The 17555-nt window shown below is 43.1% G+C and overlaps 2 protein-coding genes across 3 annotated transcripts; one reads left to right on the forward strand and one right to left on the reverse strand.

Annotated features, from left to right (window-relative positions):
• Window positions 1–212: 212 nt before the first annotated feature.
• On the forward strand, window positions 213–7780 carry LOC120043232 (zinc finger protein OZF-like). 2 transcript variants are annotated; one of them, XM_038987893.1, is made up of 5 exons: window positions 213–549; window positions 805–970; window positions 2874–3128; window positions 5347–5547; window positions 6337–7780. In XM_038987893.1, the coding sequence occupies exons 1-5, from the start codon at window positions 541–543 to the stop codon at window positions 6981–6983; spliced, it is 1278 nt and encodes a 425-aa protein (XP_038843821.1). In that variant the 5' UTR covers window positions 213–540; the 3' UTR covers window positions 6984–7780. The 2 variants fall into 2 exon arrangements, with proteins under 2 accessions (XP_038843821.1, XP_038843822.1); XM_038987894.1 differs by lacking the exons at window positions 5347–5547; window positions 6337–7780 and having other exon boundaries at window positions 2874–3320.
• Window positions 7781–11927: 4147 nt separating this feature from the next.
• LOC120043225 (zinc finger protein 271-like) lies at window positions 11928–17517 on the reverse strand. The gene is made up of 3 exons (XM_038987876.1): window positions 17413–17517; window positions 15843–16413; window positions 11928–15607 (listed from the first exon to the last, which is right to left on the reverse strand). The coding sequence occupies exons 2-3, from the start codon at window positions 16353–16355 to the stop codon at window positions 13511–13513; spliced, it is 2610 nt and encodes an 869-aa protein (XP_038843804.1). The 5' UTR covers window positions 16356–16413; window positions 17413–17517; the 3' UTR covers window positions 11928–13510.
• Between the last annotated feature and the right edge of the window lie 38 nt (window positions 17518–17555).

Consider the following 17555-nt stretch of genomic DNA (forward strand, 5'->3'; position numbering starts at 1 on the left):
CAGACATTGTTCGTGCTCATATTTCTTAATTTCCACATTTTTATTTTGGGTGTTTTGTACTGTTTGGTATTACTGCACGAGCAAGAAACATAAGCATTTCACTGCACCTGCGAAAACATCTGCAAAATATGTGCACGTGACCAATACAATTTGATTTTGATTTGGTTTACTAAGGCGCACCAAGAAGACGACGTAAACCAAACACGGAAGTAGTAATGCAGCTAGCTGATGTTAACTAACCAGTTTATTTATCGCACTTCAAAGCATTGTAGCTAGTTCCATACAGCTAATATCACCAGATATAATTTATGATACGGTTATGGTAACGTTAAGTATTATTCACTGGCTGGACTAGTTAACGTATGGAACTATGAAACGCGGGATTTCCACCTCTGCCAGTTTAGGAGCTAACGTTACAATACTAGCCAGTTGTAGCAGCGCGCTATCGTTAGCTAACATTTCTCCCTCACAGCACAGCAAGAGACTGGAATAACTCTGGCACAACAACATATTCTTTGATATATTTGAAGCGCATTCACAATGCATGAGGTGAGAAGACAAACTCTAACCTATTTGTTTGCTAACGTTAACTAGCTAGCTAAATTAGCTAACGCGTTAACGTTAGCTAAGCAACTTCACTTGTCAGAGTTGAATAAGTCGATAAGTTGTCAGGACGGTTAGCAAGTTATCTCAAAATAATACGTTATCAACCCTAACTAGGCTAGTTTTTAGGACTGTAACAAAGCTTAATTTATATTATTGATACAATGTGTGATGTGCTCTCTCACCTTGGCTTTTTTATAGTTTGATGAACACCAACAGTCAAAATGGCGGAGTCCTGACTGTAACCATGGTGACCAGCAACACCAGAGCAGCAGACTCCAGGGTCCCGAGATGGTCCAAAGTTTTAACATTTTATTCAAAGAGGAGCCACAAGACGATCATGAACCTTGGGGTCAGAGAAATACTGGTGAGTGTGCAAATGCCTTTCAATAGTTGTCCCATGTAGCTGGACACAGAGAGAATAATCTGACAAAGACCAAGGTTTTTCGTCCCAAATGACAACCCTTTAGTGCAATACATTGATGCTGTATAGGGAACAGAGTGCCATTTGGAACGCATATCATTTTTGTGGACATTGCTTTTGTATCATCAAGAGCATTAAAGGGTCAGCTGTAGCAGCAACCAGTGAGCAGACAGAGATGGCTTTATTAGTTCATGCTGATAGTCCAATAAGATCCCACTTGAGAAAAAAGCTCCACCTTGTCCTCTGACAGGTCAGGTGGAATCATCCCCATACTGCTTCGACCAATCAGATCTTAACAAGTGTGTAGGGTCTATTTGGAACTGGGCCTCTAATGATGTTCCCACTGGAGCTAGACGGACCGGACTCTTCCTATATCTCCACAGTAGAGACAGGAGAGAGTTGCAGCCTTCATTCTGACAGTGAGGAGGTTCTACCTCAGGAGAACCTGAACAACAGGACACAAACAACAACAAACACAAACCCAAGAAGACACACGGCTGCAGAGAGTGTGGAAAGGAGTTCCCTACCTCGTATAAACTACGCAGACACCAACAGATCCACCAAGGGGGGAAACCTTACCGATGTTCTGCATCCAGGAAGAACTTGAAGCTACACCTGGTAGTGCACACAGGAGAGAAACCTTACTCCTGCCCTGTCTGTGGCATGGGCTTGACTCAGCAGGAAAATATGACTGCCCACACTGTAGAGCGAGAGAGAGAGTAACGACACTGAGGAGGAAGAGAAGGAAGAAGAGAAAAGGGTGGAAGAAGAGGAAGTAGGGTGATTGATATATTCTGAAGGAGATTTAGGTAATTGGGATCCTCTTCAGCTCGGTAAGTAGTGGTGAAAGGATGCCTTTAAAAACATAGAAGATAGACCCCAAATGGTACCCTATTCCCTACATAGTGCACTACTTTTGACTAGGGCCCAAATGGCACCCTATTCCCGACATAGTGCACTACTTTTGAATAGGGCCCAAATGGCACCCTATTCCCGACATAGTGCACTACTTTTGACCAGAGCCCGCATAGGGAAATGGGTGCCATTTGGGACACTATACTATACTACCATATGGGTTGGGTTAAATGCGGAAGACACATTTCAGTTGAAGGCATTCAGTTGTACAACCGACTAGGTATCCCCCTTTCCTTTCCGTTTCCATAGTAATGGACCTACAGGTAACTGCTAAAAAAGAGGAAACGCCAACATAAAGTGTTTTAATTGGCTGTTGGGCCACAAGCCAGAACATCTTTAATGTGCCTTGGCATGAATTCTACAAGGGTCTGCAACTTTCTTGGAGGGATGCGACACCATTCCATTCTTCTACGATAAATTCCATAATTTGGTGTGTTGTTGATGGTGGTGGTGGGAAAACGCTGGCTCAGGCCCCGCTCCAGAATCTCCCATAAGTGTTCAATTGGGTTGAGATCTGGTGACTGAGACGGCCATGCCATGTGGTTTACATCGTTTTCATGCTCATCAAACTATTCAGTGACCACTCGTGCCTAGTGGATGGGAGCATTGTCATCCTGGAAGAGACCACTCTCATCTGGATAGAAATTATTCACCAAAGGTTGACGGGGATCAGTCAGAATGGCAGTGTATTTATTGGTGTTTATCTTGTCCTCTAAGGGGTTGATTGGACCTAACCCATGCCAGGAAAATGCACCTCCACAACATAACAGAGTAGCCAGAATACTAATTTACTCAAGTGTTTCCTTTATTTTGGTAGTTACCTGTAGGTCTAACAGAGCAGCCAGAATACTAATTGACTCAAGTGTTTCCTTTATTTTGGTAGTTACCTCTATTTGCTCTATTACTAAATCCTTATTATTTTCCTCCACAGGAATGAGTCCTGCCTCCAGCCACGGCAGTGAGGAGACTACCTCTACATCAGGAGAACCTGAGCAACACCAGGAGAACCACAACACAGCCACGACGTCTCACCGCTGCTTTGGCTGTGGACAGGAGTTCCCTGCTGCCTATGACCTCGTGTTACACCAGAGGACACACATAGAGAGAGGCTTCAACAAGTCTGTCTGTGGAGAGCTGTTCTACCAGAAAGAGTTACTCAAAACACATCATCAGAAAGTTGACACAGGTGAAAAGCCACAGAGATCCTTTTAAATAATGAGATTGTTGTGTGTGAGCAGCCATGTCGGGAAACCATGACTGCTAGAGTGTAGCCAAAGTGATTTGAGTGACTGACAATATGGTTTATCACACTAAGTTTACCACAGCTCAACATTAGTGATGTTGCATGTAAAACTCAACTACAGTACCAGTCAATAGTTTGGACATACCTACTCATTCAAGGGTTTTTCTTAATTTTTTATTATTTTCTACATTGTAGAATAATAGTGAAGACATCAAAACTATGAAATAACACATATTGAGTCATGTAATAACCAAAAAAAGTGTTAAAAAAATTAAAATATGTTTTATATTTGAGATTCTTCAAAGTAGCCACCCTTTGACTGGATGACAGCTTTGTGTAACAGTATAACTTTATAACCGTCCCCTCGCCCCGACCCGGGCGCGAACCAGGGACCCTCTGTACACATCAACAACAGTCACCCACGAAGCATCGTTACCCATCGCTACACAAAAGCCGCGGCCCTTGCAGAGCAAGGGGAACCACTACTTCAAGGTCTCAGAGCAAGTGACGTCACCGATTGAAAGGCTATTAGCGCGCACAACCGCTAACTAGCTAGCCATTTCACATCCGTTACACTTGCACACTCTTGACAGTCTCTCAACCAGCTTCTCCTGGAATGCTTATCCCGACAGTCTTGAAGGAGTTCCCACATATGCTGAACACTTGTTGGCTGCTTTTCCTTCACTCTGCGGTCCAACTCATCCCAAACCATCTCAATTGGGTTGAGATCAGGTGATTGTGGAGGCCAGGTCATCTGATGCAGCACCCCATCACTCTCCTTCTTGGTCAAATAGCCCTTACACAGCCTGGAGGTGTGTTTGGTCATTGTCCTGTTGAAAAGCAAATGATAGTCCCACTAAGTACAAACCAGATGGGATGGCGTATCGCTGCAGAATGCTGTGGTAGCCATGCTGGTTAAGTGTGCCTTGAATTCTAAATAAATCACAGACCGTGTCACCAGCAAAGCACCATCACACCACATCATTCATTCTCCATGGTGGGAACCACACATGCGGAGATCATCTGTTCACCTACTCTGCGTCTCACAAAGACACGGCGGTTGGAACCAAAAATCTCAAATTTGGACTCATCAGACCAAAGAAAACATTTCCATCGGTCTAATGTCTATTGTTTGTGTTTCTTGGCCCAAGCAAGTCTCTTCTTATTATTGGTGTCCTTTAGTAGTGGTTTATTTGCAGCAATTCAACCATGAAGGCCTGATGCACGCAGTCTCCTCTGAACAGTTGATGTTGAGATGTGTCTGTTACTTGGAACTCTGTGAAGCATTTATTTGGGCTGCAATTTCTGAGGTGCAGTTAACTCTAATGAACTTATCCTCTGCAGCAGAGGTAACTCTGGGTCTTCCTTTCCGGTGGCGGTCCTCATGAGAGCCAGTTTCATCATAGTGCTTGATGGTTTTTACGCCTGCACTTATAGAAACTGTCATCAAGGCAAAGTGTGGCTACTTTGAAGAATCTCAAATATAAAATAAATTAGGATTTTTTTTAAAACACTTTTTTGGTTACTACATGATTCCATATGTGTTATTTCATAGTTTTGATGTTTTCACTATTATTCTACAATGTAGAAAATAGTAAAAAATAATGAAAAACCCTTGAATGAATAGGTGTGTCCAAACTTTTGACTGGTACTGTACATTGCAGACGTTGCATTGCATCAGCCAATGGTTGCGTGCCGTGTCATCGACTGCACAGTCGGGCATCAGATTGCGTATCGTATGACGTGTTTTGATGATAATATTTATGTTAATCACCTATCCATGTGTCGTGAGGTCTGGCATGCTTCTGCAATGCAGTCAGCCTGGAATGTGACCAGTGATAACTCACGTAAAAAAAAAAAAAAGAAACACGTTGGCCTTTTACTAGTAAACCGACACGGTGGCCGTGTCCGAATACCCATCCTAGCGTACTAAATAGTATGCGGAAAATAAAGTGTTATAGTATGTCTTCACTATTGTTCATTTTGGTACAGCGCGTCACTTTATCTGATTATCAGCTGTGGTCAGACACGGGAGTCAGGAAAACACGCGTGAATTCCACTAGAACAAACGCCGAAATGAGTGTGCCGTTTTTAAGTATGTAGTAGACTAGTATGGGGTATTCGGCCACGGCCACTGTCTTTCTTTCTTTTCCTGCGTCAGGAATACCTGTACAACACCAGAAGAATCCCAAAGCTAAGAAGTCTCACGACTGTGTAGTTTGTGGAAAACAACTATCGGAAGCCATGAAACTGAAGAGGCACATGAGAACACACACAGGAGAGAAACCTCACGGTTGCTCTGTGTGCGGCAGGGGATTCACACAGAAAGGAAATCTGAAAACACACATGAAAACACACAGAGGTGAGAAGAAGTCTTATATTACTGTCCTAGTAATAACTATGCATAGCAGTAACTATGGAAACGTTTGTCATCTGTCCCTGTAATAACTATGCATAGCAGTAACTATGGAAACATTTGTCATCTGTCCCAGTAATAACTATGCATAGCAGTAACTATGGAAACATTTGTCATCTGTCCCAGTAATAACTATGCATAGCAGTAACTATGGAAACATTTGTCATCTGTCCCTGTAATAACTATGCATAGCAGTAACTATGGAAACATTTGTCATCTGTCCCAGTAATAACTATGCATAGCAGTAACTATGGAAACATTTGTCATCTGTCCCAGTAATAACTATGCATAGCAGTAAATATGGAAACATTTGACATCTGTCCCAGTAATAACTATGCATAGCAGTAACTATGGAAACATTTGTCATCTGTCCCAGTAATAACTATGCATAGCAGTAACTATGGAAACATTTGTCATCTGTCCCAGTAATAACTGCATAGCAGTAACTATGGAAACATTTGTTATCTGTCCTAGTAATTACTATGCATAGCAGTAACTATGGTTTGTCAGTTTGTCAGCTTGAGTTTATTGTGAAAAAAATATACTTCAGGCATTACACGTTTTGAAATTTGAACACTTTTATCAGATAAAAAAAAAAATGTTGAGTAGTTCTGGAAAGAGAAAAATGTCCGTCCTAGGAAGTGACTGTATTTCCATTGGACTTTCTTACTTCTTCACGAAGTACATGCTGGTTTGACTGACCTCACATTATCTCACACCATGTCCTCCACGCAGGACTGAACCCCAAATTGTGGTCCGCTGGAGAGGACAGTCCCTCTACGTCAGGAGAACCCGAGCAACACCAGAAGAAGCACACAGCTAAGACATTTCATAATTGCATAGATTGTGGGGAGATATGCCAAACTCTACCAGCACTAAAAAAACACATGAAAACTCACACCAGAAAGAAGCCGTCTTACCAATGCTCCCTTTGCGGGGCGGAATTCACTGAGAAAGGGCAAATCCAAGACCACCAGTTACAACATGTTGGAGAGAAGCCTTACTCTTGCCCTGACTGTGGGAAATGTTTCGTCAATGAAAGCTACATTAAAATTCACCAGCGAACACACACTGGAGAGAGACCCTACAGCTGCCTTGTGTGTGGAAAGAGTTTCATGAAAAAAGCATACTTAAAAAGTCATTTACTGACACACACTGGAGAGAAGCCATACCTTTGCTCCATCTGTGGGAAGACATACAGTAGAGAAGGAACTTTCAAAATCCACCAGAGAGTTCACACAGGAGAGAAACCATACCTGTGCACTGAATGTGGGAAGCGTTTCAGCTGTAGAGCAAACCTTTATTCACACAAGAAGAGACATGATGGCAAACCCATAGGACCTAAACGGCAGTTAGGCAGACCGAAGCAACTGCCAAACTGACAAATGGGACAGGAAAAATGTACTTGTGTAGTGTCTCTCCCGATCACCAGCAAAATAGTTATGTTCATCTTGATTATGCATTTCCCATTAATGGACATAAACAATAGAAGATTAAGGAATGCAGCTGTGGATGTCTGAAAGACTGAAATATATAAAGCACAGGACCTAAGTAGCAGTTAGGCAGACCCAAGAAACTACCATTGGGGACAGTGCTGGTTAAATTAACTTACTCAGTGACCTCATTTTATGTAAGACATCACAGTTGAAAAAATATATATGTCCCATGGAAATCAAGAGAGGGTGGTCTACAGAGAGAAGTGGGATTAAAAAATGAATGATCTGTAACTGAGAGGAGTGGCTAACCAGCATCAACAAAGCCGGAGCAAACTCGACGCCAGGGGACGGTGAGGTGCGTTGCCGAGGCTGCGGATCTGACTGTCTCTCCGACTCTGACTGGCTCCCTCCGAGACCAGGAATGCTTCCTCCGCTCTCAGTACCATCTGTTCTGTTTCTCAGACGACCCTCCATCCGTCAGCTCACATCCATAAAGATTTGTATGTTTTTTGGGGTTCAAACTTGAATGTGCTGATATTGAGTTTTTAGCTGCCAAGTTTTATTGGTATGTAACTGATATGAAAGTTGTATTGTCAATTTGTTTTGTATTTAAACGGGGACAATCAAGTCAGTAAAGTAAAGTAGGGTCTACATGTAATAATAACAGAGTGATGAGGAGGAGCTCCACCTACATGTAATAATAACAGAGTGATGAGGAGGAGCTCCACCTAAATGTAATAATAACAGAGTGATGAGGAGGAGCTCCACCTACATGTAATAATAACAGAGTGGTGAGGAGGAGCTCCACCTACATGTAATAATAATAACAGAGTGGTGAGGAGGAGCTCCACCTACATGTAATAATAACAGAGTGATGAGGAGGAGCTCCACCTACATGTAATAATAATAACAGAGTGGTGAGGAGGAGCTCCACCTACATGTTATAATAACAGAGTGATGAGGAGGAGCTCCACCTAAATGTAATAATAACAGAGTGATGAGGAGGAGCTCCACCTACATGTAATAATAACAGAGTGGTGAGGAGGAGCTCCACCTACATGTAATAATAATAACAGAGTGGTGAGGAGGAGCTCCACCTACATGTAATAATAATAACAGAGTGGTGAGGAGGAGCTCCACCTACATGTTATAATAACAGAGTGGTGAGGAGGAGCTCCACCTACATGTAATAATAATAACAGAGTGGTGAGGAGGAGCTCCACCTACATGTAATAATAATAACAGAGTGGTGAGGAGGAGCTCCACCTACATGTAATAATAATAACAGAGTGGTGAGGAGGAGCTCCACCTACATGTAATAATAATAACAGAGTGATGAGGAGGAGCTCCACCTACATGTAATAATAACAGAGTGATGAGGAGGAGCTCCACCTACATGTTATAATAATAACAGAGTGGTGAGGAGGAGCTCCACCTACATGTTATAATAACAGTGGTGAGGAGGAGCTCCACCTACATGTAATAATAACAGAGTGATGAGGAGGAGCTCCACCTACATGTTATAATAACAGAGTGATGAGGAGGAGCTCCATCTACATGTAATAATAATAGAGTGATGAGGAGGAGCTCCATCTACATGTAATAATAATAGAGTGATGAGGAGGAGCTCCACCTACATGTTATAATAATAACAGAGTGGTGAGGAGGAGCTCCACCTACATGTAATAATAACAGAGTGATGAGGAGGAGCTCCACCTACATGTAATAATAACAGAGTGGTGAGGAGGAGCTCCACCTACATGTAATAATAATAACAGAGTGATGAGGAGGAGCTCCACCTACATGTAATAATAACAGAGTGATGAGGAGGAGCTCCACCTACATGTTATAATAATAACAGAGTGATGAGGAGGAGCTCCACCTACATGTTATAATAACAGAGTGGTGAGGAGGAGCTCCACCTACATGTAATAATAACAGAGTGGTGAGGAGGAGCTCCACCTACATGTTATAATAACAGAGTGATGAGGAGGAGCTCCACCTACATGTAATAATAACAGAGTGGTGAGGAGGAGCTCCACCTACATGTAATAATAACAGAGTGATGAGGAGGAGCTCCACCTACATGTTATAATAACAGAGTGATGAGGAGGAGCTCCACCTACATGTTATAATAATAACAGAGTGGTGAGGAGGAGCTCCACCTACATGTTATAATAATAACAGTGGTGAGGAGGAGCTCCACCTACATGTAATAATAACAGAGTGGTGAGGAGGAGCTCCACCTACATGTAATAATAATAACAGAGTGGTGAGGAGGAGCTCCACCTACATGTAATAATAACAGAGTGATGAGGAGGAGCTCCACCTACATGTAATAATAACAGAGTGGTGAGGAGGAGCTCCACCTACATGTAATAATAATAACAGAGTGGTGAGGAGGAGCTCCACCTACATGTAATAATAACAGAGTGGTGAGGAGGAGCTCCACCTACATGTTATAATAACAGTGATGAGGAGGAGCTCCACCTACATGTTATAATAATAACAGAGTGGTGAGGAGGAGCTCCACCTATTCTTCTTGCGCTTCGCCAAGCTGTTGTTAAGGAAGTTGTCAAGGAAGTGTGTTTTTGTTTATACATGACCTCCCACCCCCACCTACCTTCAACCAATCATGTCAATGTGGAGTTATACGGAGGCCTCTGCATTGTTACAGCATTTGAGAGGCGCACGGCGACGCGCTCGATTTCGTCTCCGGAGGCTCCGCAATTGCGTCACACCCTCCATACAGAGCCTCCGGACAGCATCGACGGATCAAGCATAAATCAGCTATTACTGTCCGACAGTAATTTAGCCATTCAAGTCATGACTGGTTTGAGTTACAGAGCCTTCAGGAAGTATTCTCACCCCTCGACTTATTCCACATTTTGTTGTGTTACAGCCTGAAATTAAAATGGATGACATTTATATTTTCTGTCATTGGCCTTCACACAATACCCCATAATGTCAAAGTGGAATTATGCTTTCGACATTTTTACAAATGAATAAAAATGAAAAGCTGAAATGTCTTCAGTCAATAAGTATTCAACAACCCTTTGTTATGGAAAGCCTAAATAAGTTCAGGAGTAAAAATGTGCTTAACAAGTCACATAATAAGTCACATGGACTCACTCTGTGTACAATAATAGTGTTTAACATGGTTTTTGAATGACTACCTCATCTCTGTACCCCACACATACAATTATCTGTAAGGTCCCTCAGTCGAGCAGTGAATTTCAAACGCAGATTCAACCACAAAGACCAGGAGGGTTTTCCAATGACAAAAAAAAAACCTTTGAGCATGGTAAAGTTATTAATTACACTTGCATATATGGTTTACTACATTTCCTATGATACATAAAAGGACATAAACAATGGAATTTAAAGGAATACCTCTGTAAATGTCTAAAGCACATGTTTTTCATTGTTTATTATTTTATTTTCTTATTTTAAAAGACCAAAGAACTACTGATGCTGTAAATGAGTGTGCTAAGTAGAATGACTCTTAATCTGTATCTGTCCCTACCAAATGAATCACGACCACCTGACTCTTCATCTGTATCTGTCCCTGCCAAATGAATCACGACCACCTGACTCTTCATCTGTATCTGTCCCTACCAAATGAATCACGACCACCTGACTCCAAATGAATCACGACCACCTGACTCCTCATCTGTATCTGTCCCTGCCAAATGAATCACGACCACCTGACTCCTCATCTGTATCTGTCCCTGCCAAATGAATCGCGACCACCTGACTCTTCATATGTATCTGTCCCTACCAAATGAATCACGACCACCTGACTCTTCATCTGTATCTGTCCCTACCAAATGAATCACGACCACCTGACTCTTCATCTGTATCTGTCCCTGCCAAATGAATCACGACCACCTGACTCTTCATCTGTATCTGTCCCTGCCAAATGAATCACGACCACCTGACTCCAAATTAATCCCGACCACCTGACTCTTCATATGTATCTGTCCCTACCAAATGAATCACGACCACCTGACTCTTCATCTGTATCTGTCCCTGCCAAATGAATCACGACCACCTGACTCTTCATCTGTATCTGTCCCTACCAAATGAATCACGACCACCTGACTCTTCATCTGTATCTGTCCCTACCAAATGAATCGCGACCACCTGACTCTTCATATGTCTCTGTCAAACATTGTTTTGTTTGATTCTTACCAAATAAATAACTACCGGTAGAAGCCATCTTCTTCAGACATGTTATATTTCCCACCACTTGTTCGTCTGTCTGTTACGTGTTTCGTTGCTGATATATTTTATAAGAAGGAAACTACGGCCCTTCTGCACAAAGCTTCTGTTGGTCGTAAAGAATTACTTCAACAACAGTGTTTACTGTCACCATTTTATTACCTCTGGTTGATGTTCGGCTGTAAATGCAAACCACCCTTTAAAATGGACAACATACTAAATGCAAACCACCCTTTAAAATGGACAACATATCTTTAGATCCACGTTATGTGTGTAAATCCAGTCCATTACTACTACTACCCATACTACCTCTTCTACTACTACCCATACTACCTCTTCTACTACTACCATACTACCTCTTCTACTACTACCCATACTACCTCTTCTGCTACTACCCATAGTACCTCTTCTACTACTACCCATACTAACTCTTCTGCTACTACCCATACTACCTCTTCTACTACTACCCATACTACCTCTTCTACTACTACCCATACTACCTCTTCTGCTACTACCCATAGTACCTCTTCTACTACTACCCATACTAACTCTTCTGCTACTACCCATACTACCTCTTCTACTACTACCCATACTACCTGTTCTACTACTACCCATACTAGCTCTTCTACTACTACCCATACTAGCTCTTCTACTACTACCTCTACTACCCATACTACCTCTTCTACTACTACCCATACTACCTCTACTACCCATACTACCTCTTCTACTACTACCCATACTACCTCTACTACCTCTTCTACTACGTGTTATTGACTGGACTCTTATTGTTGATATGTACTGTATTGTTGAGGGAGCACATTCACATATCCCTGCATCTTTTATACCTGCTGCTAAACTGTATGTGACCAATACAATTTGATTTAACTGTCAACCGTTAATACAAAACCCCCCCCGAGGCAAGAATGTGAGCAGAGTATAATAATAGATGTTTGAAACAGACAAAGTGCAATACCTTTCCCAGTAATATATATACAGGAAGCACCACCGTGGAATTCTACCCACGGTGAGTCATTTAGAATGTTTGTAGACGAGCCTTTCAGAACTTGGAATCAGAACACACCTGATCCAATACTTTGTCCAATGGTCCAGTGAGAGGAAGTCAGTTGTATCGAATTCTACTTCATGGGCGGGTGTCCCGATTCTCCACAAGTGTGCAAATTTGCACACTTTGGGAGAATCTCAATTGCCTTTGATTCCTCGCGTCCTCTCTCCACGCCTCCTTCTCAAAAACTCATTGGATAAGAAAGTCAGAGCGGAGGGGACCTCTGACCTTCTCATCCAATGGGTTTTGAGAAGCCGACGCGAGGAATTGAGATTCTCCTATTCTCGATATGGATTTGACAATGGTGGAAGCTCTCTCCAGCCAATGCTTGTAACAATCCCATGCTTTTAAATCCATGTCAGGGACAGTGCCACTCATGGAAAAGGGTGGAGAAACAGGACTTTTTTTTGTTCAGTTGTAGAGTTCTATTTCCATCTGTTTGTCTTTTGATTCCCTCAAGTCATCTGGTCCCAAATCCCTCCCTCTAGATCTGTCAACATGGAAAGGTGAGGGCCAAAGGGTGCGTGATAGGTCGGGGTTTCGACGGGGGTTCTAAGTCTAGGGTTTTGTTCCAATACTTTAGAGATGCACAGTAGAGCTGCGGGCGATATGGTCACAAATCTCCATAATCGCCATAAATTGCTTGAACTGACGTGGATAACAACATATAGAACAATACGTTTATAACATCAACGTGCACCACAGTTTTAATCAATTATCCTTTTAAAAATACTACTTCTAGTTTGATGGTTCTAGCCATGAATTGTCCCATTAATAATCACCCATATTAACAAACTTGTTTCATTTGAAACGTTCTAGTACAGGGTTATTTATCGTAATGAATGACCGAGCAAAACGCCCTGCAATAAGTGATTGGTATGTTCGCTGTAGATCGTTTTGGGTTTATTAATGTCCCAGCTGTAGTACCTAGCCTGTAGTCTTGTGGTAACACAGCTGGATGCTCTATGTATGCCTCAGCCTCCCCACTGGAGACCAAAGTTCAATCCCTGCATCTACTCTTCACTGTCTTCCCTGCTCATCTGTCTCCCCCTCTACTTCTAACCTGTCTCCATTAAAAACAATTACAACATCAAATATACCCCCCTTTAAAAAAACACATCCTTCACATCTTGTCTCCTTGAAGTAGTAAACACATCTATAAGGGATTGGACAGGTGTAAACCAGTTTACAATGGAGTCTGATGTGGGTAGGGATAAGGGACATGCTGATTGTGTGGTAGGTAGGGATTAGGGAGTCTTGGGACAGAGACAGGCGGAGTTTGCCTGTGTGTCTCCTGATGTTTCTTCAGACTGCTCAACTGAGCAAAGGCTTTATCACACATGCGGCACTGGAACGGTTTCTCTCCTGTGTGGGTCCGCCGGTGGTTTTTCAAGACATTCCCATCACGAAACCTCCTCCCGCAGTCAGGGCATTGGTACGGCTTCTCTCCAGTGTGGATTCGCAGGTGAAGAGTGCAGTGGCTCTTACTTGTGAAGCTCTTGTCACAGTAAGTACAGCGGTAAGGCTTCTCACCAGCATGAATCCGGAGATGAAGTTTTAAACTCCCTGTCAGGGAGAAACTCTTCCCACACTGAGGGCAAAGGTAAGGCCTCTCTCCAGTGTGTTTCCTCTGGTGGACTAGTAAATTACGTTTAGTGGAGAAAGTCTTGTCGCATTGTGGGCAGTGGACTCTGCTGTTGTGGGTCTTCTGCAGGTGATCCTTTAGAAGAGCCTTGGTAGAGAACTTCTCCCCACAGTGGGGGCATGGAAGAGGGCCTTGATGCATACGGACGGGACCCAGTGTCTCCCCCTTGTGGTTCTTCAGGTGGTGCTGCTTTAGCGAGATTGTATGACGAAACTTCATCCCGCACACTGAGCAGTGATAGGGTTTCTCTCCCGTGTGAGTTCTCATGTGTCTCTGTAAGAGTCCAGATTGAGTAAAATCCTTACCGCAACGAGGGCAGACGTACGGTTTCTCCCCAGTATGGATTCTCAGGTGTATTTTAAGATTGTCGGCATATCTGAATCCCCTTCCACATTCAGAGCACACATGTGGGTTCTTCAGAGGATCACTTGGCGGGTGTCGTGTCTTAATGTGTGATTCCAGTCTTTCTGCAGTTATGAAGCTCTTCTTACATTGACCACAACGGTGAGGGTGTTCTGTGTGAACAATTTCCTGGTGATGTTTCAGGCTTATTTTTACACGGAAATTCTTCCCACAATCCAAGCAGTGGTAAGGTTTCTCACCTGTGTGAGTTCTGATGTGTTTCTGTAAGTTTCCAGAATCATTGTAGTCCTTCCCACAATGATGGCAAACATACGGTTTCTCCCCAGTATGAGTTCTCAGGTGTCTCTTAAGACTGCCAGCCTCACTGAATCCCTTTCCGCATGTAGAACACACGTGTGGTTTCTCTCCAGTCAAGTTATCTCTGTATCTCTTCAGGTACTGTAGGTGTAGTTTTAGACTTCTTGCTGTGATAAAACTCTTCCCACAATGATCACAGATATGGGAGCCATCTCCTGAGAGGGGTTCCTTACGTTGCTTAGCATCAGGCGTGCTGCGAAGCTTCTCTCTTGTGTGTTTTCTCCGTTGTAGTCTTTGTTCGCGTGAGGTAGCAAAGCTCATCCCACAGTCGTCAGAGGAGAAATGGGAAGGTTTCTCTCCTGTATGGACGCTCTTCTGAGGGACAACGACCTCCTCTCCTGGATGAGCTCTTTTGATGTGTTTCTTCAAACCTCCAGATTCAATAAAGTCCTTCCCACAACGCGGGCAGTGGAAAGGTTTCTGACCTGTGTGAGTTCTGATGTGTCTCTTTAAGGTTCCAGATTCAGTGAAACCCTTCCCACACTGACAACAAACATACGGTTTCTCCCCAGTATGAGTTCTCCAATGTATCTTAAGACTGTAGGCCTGAGAGAATCCCTTTCCGCATTCAGAGCACACGTGTGGTTTCTCTGCAGTGACGGTATCACTGAATCTCTTCAGGTTCTGTATGTGTAGTTGTAGACTTCTTGCTGTGGTAAAATTCTTCCCACAATGATCACAGATATGGGAGCTAGAACTGTCTCCTGAGAGGGTTTTGTGTTGTTCAGCATTAGACGAGCTGTGGGGTTTCTCTCCTGTCTGTGATGTCTTGTGTATTATATGGCCACTCTGCCCCTGTGTTTTCCTGCAGTCGACTAGCCGCACGGACACCCTCTTCTGACCCTGCAGTAAGGTACTACTGGGATAGGCACGACCTGGGCACTCTGACAAAGGGGAGGGTTGCGGGCGAGGCTTGTCCTGGAAATCATTAAAAAAGAGACAGACTTAATCAGGGTGGGTAATACTCTCATAAGGTGATCTCAAAAGTCTTTCCTTGATTCCTCTCACCCTTGGTTACTTTGACTCCTTTTCAAAAAACATTGGATGAGAAATTCCAAGAGGATGAACCTTGAATCTTCTCCTCCAATGCATTTATAGAAGGAGGACAAGGAATAATTTTATGACTGGAAAAATAAATACTCATGTGTCTTACTCTCTGCTCTGGAGTGTGCCTCTCCGGATCTGACTCTGCCTCCAGCCCATCGCTAGCCAACCAATCGTTTTCCTCCACGTCCCAGTCTTTGTCGCAGTCTGCAGCGCCATCATCGGATTGGCTGGAACTCAAGTGTTCCGCCTTCAGTCCATTGCTAGGCAACCAATCGCTGTCCTCTTTATCGCATTCTTCTTCATAGTCTACAGCATCATCATCATCGGACTTGCTGGGACTAATTTCCTCATCACTAGCATCCTCCAGCATCCTTCTGATGTCCTCTTTAAGTCGGAGTAACCAAGACATTCCCTGCTCCTCTGATTTCATTGACTCCGTATTGTCCCACATTTCCTCCATGACTTTACGTCTTAATAAGCGATGATTCATCCCTTTAATTTCCAATCCATCGTTGCCATGACGTTCACACAGGTAACGTAAATTGTCCACAGTTAAAGTGAATAAACTCTGTTCAATTTCATCAATCAACGTTTCCTTCTCTGAACTGAGCGGATTCATATTGTCCTGCTCGTGTGGCAACAACGACAATGCAGTCAATGGCAGGACTTTAGAGTACCTGTAAAAAAAGATTTATACATCAAAACACTCATCTGTAATGTCATGTCATTATTAGCTGATATTTAAAACACGTCATCAGGCGTTGTGAGATCTGGCAGCCGTCTACAAAGAAGCCTGGAACGTGACCATCGCTCTGTTAGCCGTTTAGCTAGTTAGCTGGCTACTTAGCTTAGCTAGCTATTCTGTTCATGTTGTGTAGGGGACCCAAATCAATTCAATCGATTTACAGATCCTGGAAATACACATTCACAGCTTGAACGTGTAGCAAAGTTGGGAAAATAAACCTCATATTACAGTATACACTTAACACTACAACAGATCTAGCTAAATAGCGGTGTACAAAGCAGCTAAACGTTAGCGTAGCTAGATAGCGGTGTACAAAGCAAGCTAAACGTTAGCGTAGCTAGATAGCGGTGTATAAAGCAGCTACACGTTAGCGTAGCTTGATAGCGGTGTACAAAGCAGCTAAACGTTAACGTAGCTAGATAGCGGTGTACAAAGCAAGCTAAACGTTAGCGTCGCTAGATAGCGGTGTACAAAGCAAGCTAAACGTTAGCGTAGCTAGATAGCGGTGTACAAAGCAGCTACACGTTAGCGTAGCTAGATAGCGGTGTACAAAGCAGCTAAACGTTAGCGTAGCTTGATAGCGGTGTACAAAGCAGCTAAACGTTAGCGTAGCTAGATAGCGGTGTACAAAGCAGCTAAACGTTAGCGTAGCTAGATAGCGGTGTACAAAGCAGCTAAACGTTAGCGTAGCTAGATAGCGGTGTACAAAGCAGCTAAACGTTAGCGTAGCTTGATAGCGGTGTACAAAGCAGCTAAACGTTAGCGTAGCTAGATAGCGGTGTACAAAGCAGCTAAACGTTAGCGTAGCTAGATCAGCATGTGCTAACCTAGCTAGCTACCCATGTGGACCTAGCCATCTATTAGCTATATTGCTGACTATGCCTATCTGCAAAGCGAATATAAGTTGTCTATATATGCATTTATAATATACCTGGCTGCTTTTAATAACTCTGATCATATAGTCTGTGATTTTCCTTCTGATGTTTACACTTTGACCACAATTCTACTGGCAGCAGATCGATGACGTCGCATTCTGCTTCTTCTTCTTCTTTGGGATCTAACGCCGGTTGGCAT

This window comes from Salvelinus namaycush, unplaced genomic scaffold (genome assembly GCF_016432855.1).
Source record: "Salvelinus namaycush isolate Seneca unplaced genomic scaffold, SaNama_1.0 Scaffold88, whole genome shotgun sequence".
Taxonomy (NCBI): Eukaryota; Metazoa; Chordata; class Actinopteri; order Salmoniformes; family Salmonidae; genus Salvelinus; species Salvelinus namaycush.